Consider the following 14,341-nt stretch of genomic DNA (forward strand, 5'->3'; position numbering starts at 1 on the left):
ACGTATTATCAATGAAAGAATCCAATCCGACTGCCTCATTTTCAATATTTTACTGTCTCATTCGTAAACGACCGACACCAGAACAAACGAAGAGAGACGAAGTCTGTTCGTTTCTCATCGTAAAAATGAGAGAGAATAATTGCCAATGTCACTCTTTCCTCTATGGCAAGACGAAACCAAACTAACGTCTTCAGGGAGCATCAGCAGAATTTCAATTCTCATTCCTTCATCGACGTATTAAAAATCTGTGACGCTTGGCTATAAATAGTGACTAAAATATGACAAATCGAAGTGCTTACATCCCAGAACATCTCTGGAAACCAAAACTACTACAAATTCGAACACCAACAGGTAAAAGTTTTTGTGAAACCTTTTTCTGTCATTTTCGATTATCACAGCTTCGGTTGAATATCGACACTGCCTACTATGGGATTTTCACTGAAAACTGCAAATGAATGAAAGGGCTAATGAAAGAAAAAACCAAATGTTAAAACTACTGTCCCTCTTATGTCATTGACTGGACATGGATTTCGTTCTCATAGTTTGCAAGCGAAGCTGAGAGTGACAGTAATTTCTCGTCATTTTCGTCTAGTTTTAAGTCAATGAAAATGGCTTTTATTAGCTCTGTTACTAATTATGAAGTCATCCAGCATTCAATAGTAGTGTAATTGTGCGAAACAGTGATCATGTTTTGAGACGAATCGTTCAATAGATATACAGAAACATGATGAACTGTAGATCTTGAGACGAAAATGTGTTCTAAATTGAAAAGTGAGTTTATTTTAAATGAAAAAAAAAAAACGATCCCCGAAGAATTTGAAACCATTTCTTCCAATGGAAAAGTGTGACAATAGCTTAAATATTCATGTTTAAACATTTCACAGTTTGGTTCAGGTACGTTGTAAGATATTATTCATGTTCAAAGTAATGAGGTGAAGGGATGAGATGGAAATAGGAGCTCAGATGAAATAGGGAGCCCTTACCCTATTTGGAACTGGGATAATTTATAAGTTTATAATGTTTATAAATTTCCATACGTATTGAAATATGTTTATAATTACTTGAATAATTTTTGGTTATAAGATCGATTGTTGCACGAATAAAAATCTATTACCGGCACCATGATTTTTTAATCATGAAATCACGAACCATGCCTTCTCATGAAATTTCATAAGCAAAATGATTGATATCATGAAAATATTCATGAAAGATGTGTTATTGTCTATGATATCAATCATTTTGCTCATGAAATCATGACTTATTATTCGTGATAGATCATGATTTCATGATTTTTAATCATGGGTACCAAAAGTATAGATTTTTACCCATGTGGAAATCATTAATTTTATAATTGACTTAAATATCTGAAGAAAAGAGTTTCTGTAATACAGAAGAGACCAAGGCTGACACTTTTTGGAAATTGAAAGAAACATATATTATAGCTAGGATTATACCCAAGTTATCTCTAACGTTGTGTAGATTCAACCTTCAGCAACAATTCCCAATTTGTGATTTTGATAAATATGCATTAACCAGCCAAAAAACCAATATAGCTAGTACAACACAATATTTTAGCTAGTGTGGGTGTAAAGTAAGAGAATATCACCAGAAAAACCCTATAATTTCATGGGAAATATTTTTCCTTATCATCCTCAGAAATTAATAAACGTCGAGTTGTTCCCAGAGATGGCTTAACCAATTTTCACAAACATAGATTCAAATGAAAGATCTTATAGCCTCATACAATTTTCTTGAATTCCATTTGGATCCGACTTCCGGTTCCGGAATTATAAGGAAATAGGTGAAAATTTATTAAAAAAAATGCACACCATTTTTTTAACCGATTTTCACAAACTAAGAAGCAAATAAAGTTGATCCATATCCGACTCCCGGTATTAAAGTGCGATTGGTGCAAATTTACAATTTCATGAGCATTTTTTCACCAGCGATAGCGAAACGAGGTGCACATTTTTATAAAACTTACTGCTAAATTCATCTAGTTGCCAGATCTTGTTAGTTAGTGAATACATAAATCTACTTTGGAACAATTAGTCTGCGGTTTTCGCTTCCGAAAGCACCGATAATAGTGAAGAAAATCTCCAAAAACGGAACTCACTTCGATGTCTCAGCAACGGTTAAGCCCATCATGATTCAAATTGAAGCTCTCTCGTTGTCTTTAAATATACTGTGCAATTCCATCCTAATCCGACTTCCGGTTCCAAAGTTATAGGGCAAATAGGTATAGGGTGTCAAAACATTCAAATCGTCATTCAAAATGACGATGCAAAACTAGTACGCGACGGTACGTGCGGCTTTGCTCCGTTCGCAGGGTGCTTTGATCAATTCCGTATAGCGTGCAGGGCTGCCACATTAAATTTGATATTTTTAATCAATTTGTATCTAATTGTTAGTGTTATTACAAGATCATTATAACGATGCTTTTCTATAAAAGTACATTTATTGCCTTTCTCATATAGAAAGTTTATGCAATCACTTGAAAAATTGACTTTTGAAAATTGGCCCAGAGGGCTAAATGTTTCATATTATTTGACACAGCTCATCGAGCTGAGCAATGGATGTGTCTGTGTTTGACTATGTGTCAAATATTATCACTTATAAAATGAAAAATCTCGTAGTTCCACAGGTTGCTATTGAATTTCATACCGTCATTTGGAGCGACGATGCAAAAAAGGGTAAAACCATTCTAGATTTGGCTTAGAAATGATTCAATTTGTAGGCTATATTAGTTACTTACTAATAGAACCAACTTCGGCAATACTGGTTCCAAGCAGAGCTAATAAAAGTCATTTTCATTGATTAAACATAGACGAAAATGACAAGAAATTACTGTCACTCTCAGCTTTGCTTGCAAACTATCAGAACGAAATCCATGTTCACTCAATGACATAAGCGGGACAGTAGTTTCAGAATTGTTTTTTTTTATTCATTTGCCGTTTCAGTCATTTGCAGTTTTCAGTGAAAATCCCATAGTAGGCAGTGTCGATATTCAACCGAAGCTGTGATAATTGAAAATGACAGAAAAAGGTCTCACAATAACTTTTTCCTGTTGGTGTTCGAATTTGTAGTAGAGCTTCTGGGATGTAATTGCTTCGATTTGTCATATTTTAGTCACAATTTATAGCCAAGCGTCAAGTTTGGTTTCGTCTTGTCATGGAGAAAAGAGTGACGTTGGCAATTATTATCTCTCATTCTCTCTTCGTTTGTTCTGTTGTCTGTCATTTACGAATGAGACAGTAAAACATTGAAAATAAGACAGTTGGAATGGTTTCTTTCAATGAGAATGCGTGACAATTTTAAGCTCTGGTTCCAGGTTCCCGGTTCCTGAAGTACCGGAAATAGTGGTCAAAAAGTTTCAAACGAGACTCACTCAATTTTCGCAGAGATGATTTGATCGATTTCCACAAACAGGCTCAAACAAAAGTTCCTATAGTCTCATAGGCTGCTGTTTAATTTCATCCGGGTCCGACTTCCGGTTCCAGTACTATAGGGCAAAGTGGGTTTAATCATTTAGTGCGACGATTCAAAATAAGGAAAAATTCTTATTGACTTGATATAATTGTTTACAAATTGAACTGGTTATGTTAGTTTATACACAAAGAAAGTTTCTTATTTTATTCAAGATTGAAAAAAAAAAAAGTTCTTCACAAAATCTTCTGGTGATATTTTTGAAAATGTAAGTAATATGAGAAAGGCATCATTACACCACTAGGTGGATTAAAACAGATTTTTTCATATTCGTTTAGAAAGCCTTAGAAACAAGTTTTCAAGCATTCAGTAAAAAAAACATCGATTTATTAATAGTTGACGAATCGATAAAGATTTTTATAGATGTGAAATATGTTTCCCCATGAGTGTTAAGGGGTTAAAAAAGCACTCTATATTTTGTAATCTTATTTTTACAACTCGAAAGAGTAACGTTACACACTTCGTTGCTTAATATCGCTTGATTTAAGCTTTTAAAAACAGTATGTGTACGTTCACTTTGGTCTGCGATCCTACCTACTTCAAGTACTTAAAGTTATAATATATATAAAAGTTAAAATGTTAAATAACTTTGTAAGAAAAAGGCCAATTCCACGAAAATACGTAATTTTATTTATTTAGTAATTGTCTCAAACATAGAAGACGTAGAAAGCCATTGCGAAAAAAGTTATGTACAAAAACTGATATTAAGAGGTTTTAAACGAAAATGCTTTATACATCCGAGACTTCTTCGGCAAAGTTTTCCTCTCGTTCTAGAACTTTGTAGGTGACATCGGCTTTCTATCTCTTAAGGGAAAAATGTTGTTGAAATGAACGTGTATAGTACTAGGCTTTGCACATTTTTTATTGTAATAAAATCATCAAATGTTCGAGAAAACGCAAACATGATCAATAATAAAACCTGCTGCTATTAAACTAAGGTCACACCGTTGCATTGACCACCCTAAAGATAATCTAAACAGCAAAGTAAAACATGTCAAGCTTCAAGAAATAAACGGTAAATTTAATAGACTGTTGGCTAATAGAAATATTAAACTCCCGAACGGCTGAAACCTTTTCCAACATTCGACCTGGGGATGCGTTAACCTTTCAACTGGTAATACGACACAGAAAAGAAACCATCTTTTGATAAATGATAAACTTGATTGAACTCAGAAGCAATTGCTTTCTTCTCTTTCTTCTTATATCGGTTGGCGTTCACCGTCGAAAAAAAAACCTGTTCACAGCAGGAAAGCACAACCACAGCATCCTTAGCCCTAGACTCATCACCGACCTCGTCAAAGTCCTCCCCAACGATGGTAGTGCTCGCTGTCGGAGGGGGTGACATTCGAACAAACGGCAGTTCCCTACTAGTCAACAACAACAACAACAACAACAATAACAGCAGCAGCGATGAAGCTCACGCAAATGATTTTCTCTCCACCTCCCTATCTTCACCGGCATCGGCTGCTTATCTTCTGCAGCATCACCACACCCACCATCTGCATCCTCACAGTCAGCACCAGCATCAGCAGCAGCAGCAGCAGACTCAGCATCAGCAAGACCATGTTCACAGCCATAATCTCAGCAGTAGTGACCCTCACCAATTACAGCAGCAGCAACAGCAGCAACTGCAACATTCCCACCACCACGGGAATAGTGTCACAGCCCATAGTAGCACCACTAGCACCGGTAGTAGCAGTAGTAGTAGCAAACGAACCATAGCATCTCCACCTCCCACCGGACCCGGATCAACCGCAGCGCCAGTTACGCCGTTGTCACATGTGAACCCATTCCATCACAACAATGGTAAATTACAAAACAATGTCATTGAAGTATCCTCATTATCTCGTAGTAATCGAATTTGTTTCTCCGCCCCTCACAGATTACTATTCCGAATACCGTTTGGGTACCGAATATCGGCATCACCACCACCACCACCATCACGCTCATCCCCGTGACCTTTGGACGGCGGCTGCCGCAGCTATCACACACGACGGGATACTGGACGAGAACTGTGATAGCTACGGCTTAAGGCATACCGGTAAGTTTTGCTAGGGCTAGAGAATATTAATAAAACGCAGCTAGCGGAGAAGGAAAGCTAAAATATTTACTGATCTTATTCTGCCAGTTTTCACTGCAAACGACAATATTTGCCTGAGTACATACTCATATTGTGTGCCAACGGTCCTAGCAGGCTGTGAACCGGTGAAAAGGTATCGTCACTATAGTCGATTCGATACAGAAATAAACAAATATTTGCACCAAACATTAATGCTTCCATCGAGAGAGAGCTCGTTGCCTCCGGGGTGCAATAATGTTAAAATGGTGTAGGGTTTTGTATAAAAAATATCCCGAAAGCAATGCGTTCATTGATCGACTTCGACTTCGGTATCTTTAGACAACCGTTCCGGACCGGCTCAGAGAGGAAATATCAATTAAACACTGATAGAAGAAATATTAAACAAAGAGAGTATTGCTGTTGGCATCAATGAACGATGCAATTAATACCATGTTCACATAAGCGCTGATATCACTTGATATACCGAGATGATATGCATATCATGTCGAAGTGTTCACATATGATCGAAATGATATCGTTTGACAATCAAATTGTCATATTGAATGTTCCCATTAGGAGTAAGATCAATAATATTGCTTTTCTTTCCTACAATTCAATCAATAATTGAAGTCTTGCATTTAATGGTCTCCTAACACCAGTATTCGTTGAAAAATTCGAAATTATAATGATTGTTTATTGTCACTCTTAAAGTGACGTTCATAAATGAGTGCGTTTAATGCCATTATCCGTGTTGCTAGTTGCGATTTTTGACAACTCGACATGATATCGTACATGATATCCCGGATATCATGCCAAAATGGTGATACGCGTTGACATCAAATTGTATGGGATATTAAGTAATATCGCGCATGATATCATCGGATATCAAGTATATCCGTATATCACTTGATATCAGCGCTAATGTGAACATACTATAAAGTTAATACTTCGAAAAAAATGCGCTTCATCTGATATCCAAACGTAATAAATCAATTCTATTTCGTGATCGTTTTGAAGAAATAGAACAGAAAAATTTTATTCTTAATATATTGAACGCTTTGTCCATCAACCTCAGAGGTCATCTTTTCATCGGTGAAGTATTCCAGGTCAGGTTTTCAATCATTTTCCGCTACCACTTGACAGTTACCGAACATTAACCGATCTTTCGATGCCATCAAACCAATATTTTAAGACAAGTTGTGTTTCGGATTCTAACTACAACCTGTAAACTGTTCTCCTGAAAATATCCCTGTCATCTGTCGATTGTAATGAATTGCTCGAGATTCAACCAATTTCGTCGCAAAGCTAATTACTGCAGTAATAGACCTAGATGAAAACGGCTCCATGCCGATGATGGCTGGGAAAAAGCATTGAAAATGAATTTATTGTGGAAAAAGCTTGGGGTGGGTAATGTCGGAGACATAGCCGCGAGATTGGCGTAGGACTTCATTCGAGATGTGTATAGATATTTACTGATTTAATATTTTTTTTTTTTGTTTCGATTATAGAGGTTTTAACCTTAAGGTCATTCGCCTCTTCGGGCCAGAAAAACTTTCTGACCCTATGTGCGGGGTTGGGAATCGAACCCAGGCGGGCTGCGTGAAAGGCATCGACTTACCCATCACACTATACCCGTCCCCTACTGATTTAATACCGTTCGACCGTTTAAGATGTTACAGTTCTTTACGTCACCTTTGGGGTCTTGAAAAGAACCGTTTGTGGCTTTGGAGCCCTGAGAAGGACTATTTTATTACGGATGATTACGTTTGTATTCCAGGATAAAGGGCGCCAGTCAAAGTCACGTGTAAGTTTGAGCCTTGACCTAGAAGAAATCATTACATAAAAATAATCGTAACACATGTCATACGGTCGCTCGTATATTTCAATATTTCATACATCTCAACGTTTGAGAAGGGCCAAGTTGTGGAGTTCTCGGAACATTTTTCTCGAACGCGATGCAGTCAAATGCTATCTTTATTTGCGCTCATTTGGTACATCTTTCGCACAGCGAAAAATGCACAAAGCTAACCAAATTATTCTAAAGCTAATCAAATTATTGCACTAAACTGATGATTTTTACTTCCGATTTGCAAAGAAGTAATCTCAATAGTTCTTTAGATAACAGTCATTAGAAGTACTGATTTTGTACCAGCAGCTGGCTGACACCTGCTCACTTGGAATTTAGATATTGTCTCGAAACTTTGCGCACTGCAGTATAAAATAATTGATGTTGAAACTGACTTCACGGGCTTTATTGAAGACTACTTGATTGTTTCGCTACATATAAGGAACGTTTTACTTAAATTTACAGTAAATCTAGTTTTAATAAGTGATAAGAAGTAGAATGAAAATATAGATATAAATATTTAGGTATGTTTCAAGAATCCGTTAAGAATTTCAAGTCGAAAATTATGTGTCCATCCTACCACTGAACTATGGACCTGTATTCTGGCCTACAGCCGAATTTTGATTACAGAATCCCGTTTCAGGTTTCGGATTTCAGACTCGGATCCAGAATTCAGCTCCGATATTCAGTTCTAGAATCCGGATCTGGAATTTAGTTAAAAAGTGTTACACTACCGGAATTGTAGAACTGAATTTTTGAACCAAATTGCATTCTGGTACAGAATTCTGAGCCTGAATTCTGGATTGCATTCTAGAACTGAATTCAGGAAATACAAAAGAATTGTAGAACTGAATTATGGTCCTTGATTTCGATCTAAAGTTCCAAATCTTCAGGTTCAGCTCTGGAACTGAATTCTAAATCGGAATTCCGGACAAAGATTTTTTTTAACAGACCTCAATTTCAGTTCCGAAATCCAGTTTTAAAATTCAGATCCAAGGCCAGAATACATTTTCGAAATTTAGATCCAGGTCTAGAATCAATCTCCTGATCTCAGTTCCAGATTTTGATTTCAAAATCTGGGCTCAAAACCAGGTTCTAGTCAGATGATTCGGTTTCAGACGAGGAACTTAAATTTTGATCTGGATTCTGGAAATTAAAAACGGAAAACTAGGATTCTGAATCTGAATTTCAGAACTGAACTCTAGGAACTGAATTCTTGATCTGGATTCTGATCTGAGCTGAAAGAGTCAAGAATGAAGTCTCTATTACTTGTCAAATATTCTAGAAAACTATAATTTCGAGAAACGATTTTGTTTTAGGCTTTGTTAAGACGTAAAGCCGCCTTGAGCTAGTTTAAATATGATCAGTATCTAACGGGGAAACAGATTGGAAATCCGATATGATTTCGAGTTATTACTACCAAAAAGTCAGTCACAAATTGCTTATCATATCTTCGAAGACGTGGAGAAAAAAATATGTTGATATGTTGAATAATACAAGAGATATTCACAATCGAAAACACTCACTCATAGGATAAATTTTGAAAAACCATAGTAAAGTTAGACGAACTCACGTCAAAAAATCACGTCACTTCGGAAATCCACAAAAACGACCCGTTTTTTGTCCGGTTTAGCCCCTTACAGACAATTCTAGCTTTCTTTATTTTCCCCGTTATCGGAAGCACTCAATAATCACTGGATTCAGCACGAAATTAACATTTGGAAGCATTAATATTACCATCATTACAATGCATAGTAATCAAATATATCTAAAACATCAGAAATTTTCAAAAAAAAAAATCAGTGCAAAACGTTTACATTTTGACACAAACATGATTGATGTAAAACTGAGCGTCATCCAGCTAACTAATGCCAGTCTGTCACATGAAAACGCGCTCACAAAGTCCACCCTTGGGTCGAAATGATTGCTGGTTTATAAGATATTCAACCTGTCCGGTTTAACCTTATGTCCGGACTAGCCCCGGTCTCCCTTAACATTTTTTGCTCTCATTTTTCTCGGATATGAATAAATCGATACAAAGTTACTGAAATTTATTTGAATCCGACTGCTAGTTCCGGAATTACCGGTAAAAAAAATTTAAAAAAGTGTTCGATTGATTTTCGGGGACAACCAATCGATGATCAGGATAGTTGAAAATGCGCTGGGTCATGGGCGTTTGAAACATGTCGATACGAGGTATCACTTCATAAGAGAACTCATTCAACGATCGGTGATTACAGTAAAGTTTGTTTGTACATCAGACCAACAAGCGGATATCATGACAAAAGCCCTTCCTATGGATTCTTTCAGAAGCTTACGATCGACGTTTGGTATTGGACCGAGCTGTGGTTGAAAAAAAGGAAATTCAGGAGAATGAAAATTAAAGTGAGCATTTCAAAACTATAAATAAATAAAAATATGTCAAATTTTGTATAAAAATGCAAATCAAATCAATATTCCAAGTTCAATTCATACAGAGTATAAAAAAAATATTCGCTCTTACTTTCTTCATAGGAACTGCAAATATCCGGAACTTTTGGTTAACTTCTTCCATCAAGTTTGGTACTGCCTCCTTAGTAACTTTGTCCATTTTCCTGGCCCCTCCCGGAATTAAAAAAAGAGAAAAAAAAATGTTTGATACGAAACGAGCAGTATCAAAATTAAATAAAATGAAGGTAAAATCCGGAGTAAAATAAACGACAATAATAAAAAGACATTAAATTGTACTGGACGACCGGGAAGAGAAAGTGACCATAATTACCATAATTACCATGATTGCTATAATTGGGCAAGATTCTGCAGACGTGAAAAATATCCTACCGCTGGATCCCGCAAATACTTATTTAGGACTAAAAAGACGAACGCAAGCGCACTTCGAATACAAGTTTGGCTGATTCCATTATCATACGTTAGAGAACAGAATCATTACTCGTCAATGGACTGAAGTCGGCACCAGTGTTTCTAAGCGGCACGAGTGCCTCAAAGGAGGATCAAAGGTTCGGAAAGATCATGATGACGGTTCTCTGAGATTGTTATGGTATATTCACAAAAATGCAAGCATAAGCGTGCATAAATGGAGCGATTAAAGACCGCAATCACAGTGAAAGGGCCTTACATGAAGCACATGAGCATCGCTGCCATGGTTAAAATCAACGGTTTGGGTTCCAATTACTTGCCCATCTACCTTGTTCACCTGATTTAACCTTTTTGAACTATTATTTGTTACCAGACCTCAAGTCATCTCCATGAAATCGATGTGAGTTTCGTTTTGGAATTTTAGACTGCTACTTTCTGAGCCTGATACCGAAATCTGTATAACCAAAGTAAGTTTGTATGGCCATCAACTAATATGACCTACAAATTTAGAAGATGTTTTCCGTTGTCCACGAATCGAATTAAGACAGTTATCTCGGTCTACTTCTCAAAATCTATCAAAAATTTTGTGGATTTTTGTGCTCTGGAAATGGACATTTAGAAAGTCTTAGACATGTGTGTAAAACAATAACCTTCTCTCACTCACAGTCACAAATTTTATTTAAATACTTAATAATAGTTCCAGTGAAAAATATTAAAGTGTGTTAAAAACGCCGGTAAAGGGTGCACCGAAAATTATGTACATAAGCAATCTTCAGCAACATTATTTTTCCTCCCGAAGCGAAATCCTGGGTACGAACCTGCCTGTACTGCAGCTCGCTGACAACAGCCTGTCGCTTATTCTTCAATTTGCACTCCCTCTTCTCTCTTTCAGTAGCCGTAGAATATACCTGTCCTGAAAGTCCTGATGCAGCATTCATCATCCTATACCCTGTAATCAAACTTCATCGGCTACTTGTGCGACCAACCGTCTTGATTTGCTTATCGCACGATTTGGAGTCATTACTTGTAAGTTTACAGTTTTTTAACTCGATGCGGGGTTGCAGACACTATTTTCTACGATTTGACGACATCTGGCGTTCACCGGCCACTTTTATTACATTGGTAATAGTTAATTTGATCACATTAATCAATTTCCTCCTTTTATTACTTTGCGTGCGAGTAGCTTGGATTTTTAAGATGTACGAGCAAAAGTTTGACACATTACCACTCTTGCTTCAATGCCACTTTAACAACAGAGAAGCAAATATCAAAATTAAACAGTAGGCATGATGCTTGTTGAGGTCGAAGACGAAGTATGTAAGTCAGCTTATAATTGCAGCATGAAAACTTTTGAAACTCAAACGCATTATGGGACGTCGGAAGTTTACATCATCTCCGTATCTCTAGATTTTTTCCAGAAGAACTTCAATTCGAGATTTCTGCGATATCTTAAATCTAGATATTTCTGTTTGGTTGCATGTGGAGATAATTGCTAATAGAAATCCGAACAATTACTGTTTTTTTTTTCGGATGATGTGGAATTAGAGGCGAAAGCTAATAGGTTGTATGACACTGTCAGCTATTTTTGTCCCGGATCTCTAACAAAGAAAAAGTCGATCTTTTAACATGAAAACTTTTTTGTCCTTCGGTATAATCTCCATCTAGAGTGAAACACTTGACCCATCGGTCCTCCGACATTTTGATGCCTTTTGAAAACAAGATTTGTCAAGGCCTTCAAAATAGGCTTCCGTTTCTGCAATGACCTCAGCATTCGAGAAAAATTTCTTTCCCTGGAAAAATCTTTTCGGGTTTGGAAATAGATGGTAGTCGCTGGGGGCCAGTTTTAAAGAATATCTGGGATGGTCCGTACCAATCCGTACCGCAAATCATTCAATTTCACCGTGGCTTTTATGCATGAATGCGCTGGTGGGTCTTTTTTCATAGCTAGATGGAAACTAGAACTCGTCTGACACGATCAGCTGTTATTCAAACACTAGTGGATAGATTTTCATGAAATTTGATATCGGGCCATCTAGAGGCTTAATCTTAACAAAAAATATACACGGTTCGAAACTATTCACGTCTCTTTTGTTAGAGGCCCGGGACTTTTCGTTCCATGTAGTAAAACACAGTCAAAAATGTCACGTTTTGCATTATAACACTTTAGCTTTAATGCTTTGCTTAACGGAAAGGCAGACTGGAAAATTAGTGGTAAAATAAAAATAACGGAATTCGAAGCCTGGCGACGACACAAATTCTCCAAGACAGCTTTTAATTCGAAACCTTCTCCGATCCGGGGAATTCACGAGATTGGCTTTATTTTAAGTTGTTAGAAGCGTAAACAACAGTTGAATTTTCTACAACATACAACCTAGAATATACATAAAACCGTGTATCTTCTTCGTACTGGAGGATGGTTGAAATTGTGTCGCTTTCTGAAACCTTGACATCTTCAAAAGCCGACTGTAATATTCTTGCTCAGCAGGGAAGCTCTGACATAAAACGTCTTGCAGACAACATGACACGTGGCTTCTACGTGGATCTTCAGTAAGGATATACCTTCCCGAAGATCGAAGAAGCACAACCGAAGCACGGCTCTTTAAACTGTCACTTGACTTTACTAGTTCAAAACAGAGCAATTATACAGCGTATCAACGTAAGAAAAAAAATCCACTAAAATCTATTTTTCTCGACAGGTAAAACCCTTCGGAACGAACGCCCGGCATTCTTCGATTTTGCGGCAACCCCGGCAACACACCCGGCAGCAGCAGCCGCCGCCTACTGCTATCGACTGTCAACGCCACCCCAGCTGGTGAAACGTGAACCCGGTGATGGTAAGTGATAGAAGCTTAAGGGTGAATAAAAATACCACACAAAGTCGCGATTTTCCGGATGGAATTCAAATTGACTCGCAAATTGAGAGACGAAAAAATTCCCACACTCAGTCAAGTAACACCAGATGAATAATCTCAAATCAAAATTGCCGCATAATTTAATTTCACGTTCCCTCTGGGAAAACGGCCAAGTACATCCTGTGCCAATTTACACCCCAACCAAAACACCAAAAATAAAATACCGACAGTGACTTCCGTTGCCTTTCTTGTACAATACAAGAAAAATATGTTTCCTTCGTCAGCGATTGGATTCCACCCTCGAGCACATATTGCATTGCACCACGCATTGCTTTTTCCATTCCATGGCCTCTCCTGCCACTTGTTGTTTGCTTTACCACTTGTCACTGTTCGCTTTTGTGGCCAAATCCTACACAATCCAGTTCCAGCAGCGCCGTACAGGTCGCAATTTGCTTTGATGGGATAGCGAAGGGAGGGGAAATCATCCTTGAACAGGATCACGAAAGTGACAAATTCAATTTCGTTTAATGAAAATCAGATTGCCACCGTTTTTTGGTTCCGAGTTCATATCGCACTAAGTCGAAATCGATGGATAAAAATATGTATTTTTGCTCGAGGCGCGAAATATGGAAATATAGTTCTTTCGAAATTAATCCACAAAGAAAGCCGTCGCGGATATATTTGGAATAAAAATTATTATTCATTCACTGTACCAAGCAGTTGTTTGTCTGGCATATTCCTTTCCACCCCCCCATGACACTCCAATCAGCGGTTTGCCACGCTTTCAGAGGATTTGATTAATCTGATTGACGATGGATTAGCGAGTATTGAAAAATAACAATCGAATTTTCCAGCCAGAAATTATTATTCACTATTTTATGCACATTTTAATCACTACTGAATTAGACCTAGTCTAAAAATCTGTAATGATCCTTTTCACGATAACTAACTATTGAAACCTACCAAACTGCCTTAATCCTCACCTGCGGAAAATTAATTTACAGCATCATTTCATTTATATCAATTATTTAGTATGAACAATTAGTTTCCCATTTAACGGTGGTATTTTGCTTCCCTCGATTATTTTCGACATTAATAACTGCTCGCAGGATCACCATCTAAGCAGGCACTGGAAGGGTACTCTGATCCGTATCATCACTCATTCACTGGCAATTCTACCTCCCTCCCCCCCCTGGCTTGCTGTTTTCATAGCCCTTGTAAAAAAGGGTTCGAATCCCCTCT

The 14,341-nt window shown here is 37.4% G+C and overlaps 1 protein-coding gene across 1 annotated transcript in view; it reads left to right on the top strand.

The window, feature by feature from the left end:
• LOC131432024 (ETV5-related protein Ets96B) overlaps nucleotides 1-14,341 on the top strand; it is a 47,250-nt gene that overhangs the window by 19,403 nt on the left and 13,506 nt on the right. Inside the window, exons 2-4 of the mRNA XM_058598060.1 lie at nucleotides 4,734-5,292; nucleotides 5,369-5,527; nucleotides 12,944-13,081. Coding sequence (XP_058454043.1) covers nucleotides 4,734-5,292; nucleotides 5,369-5,527; nucleotides 12,944-13,081 — 856 coding nt within the window. The remainder of the gene's footprint in view (nucleotides 1-4,733; nucleotides 5,293-5,368; nucleotides 5,528-12,943; nucleotides 13,082-14,341) is intronic.

This window comes from Malaya genurostris, chromosome 2 (assembly GCF_030247185.1).
Source record: "Malaya genurostris strain Urasoe2022 chromosome 2, Malgen_1.1, whole genome shotgun sequence".
Lineage (NCBI taxonomy): Eukaryota > Metazoa > Arthropoda > Insecta > Diptera > Culicidae > Malaya > Malaya genurostris.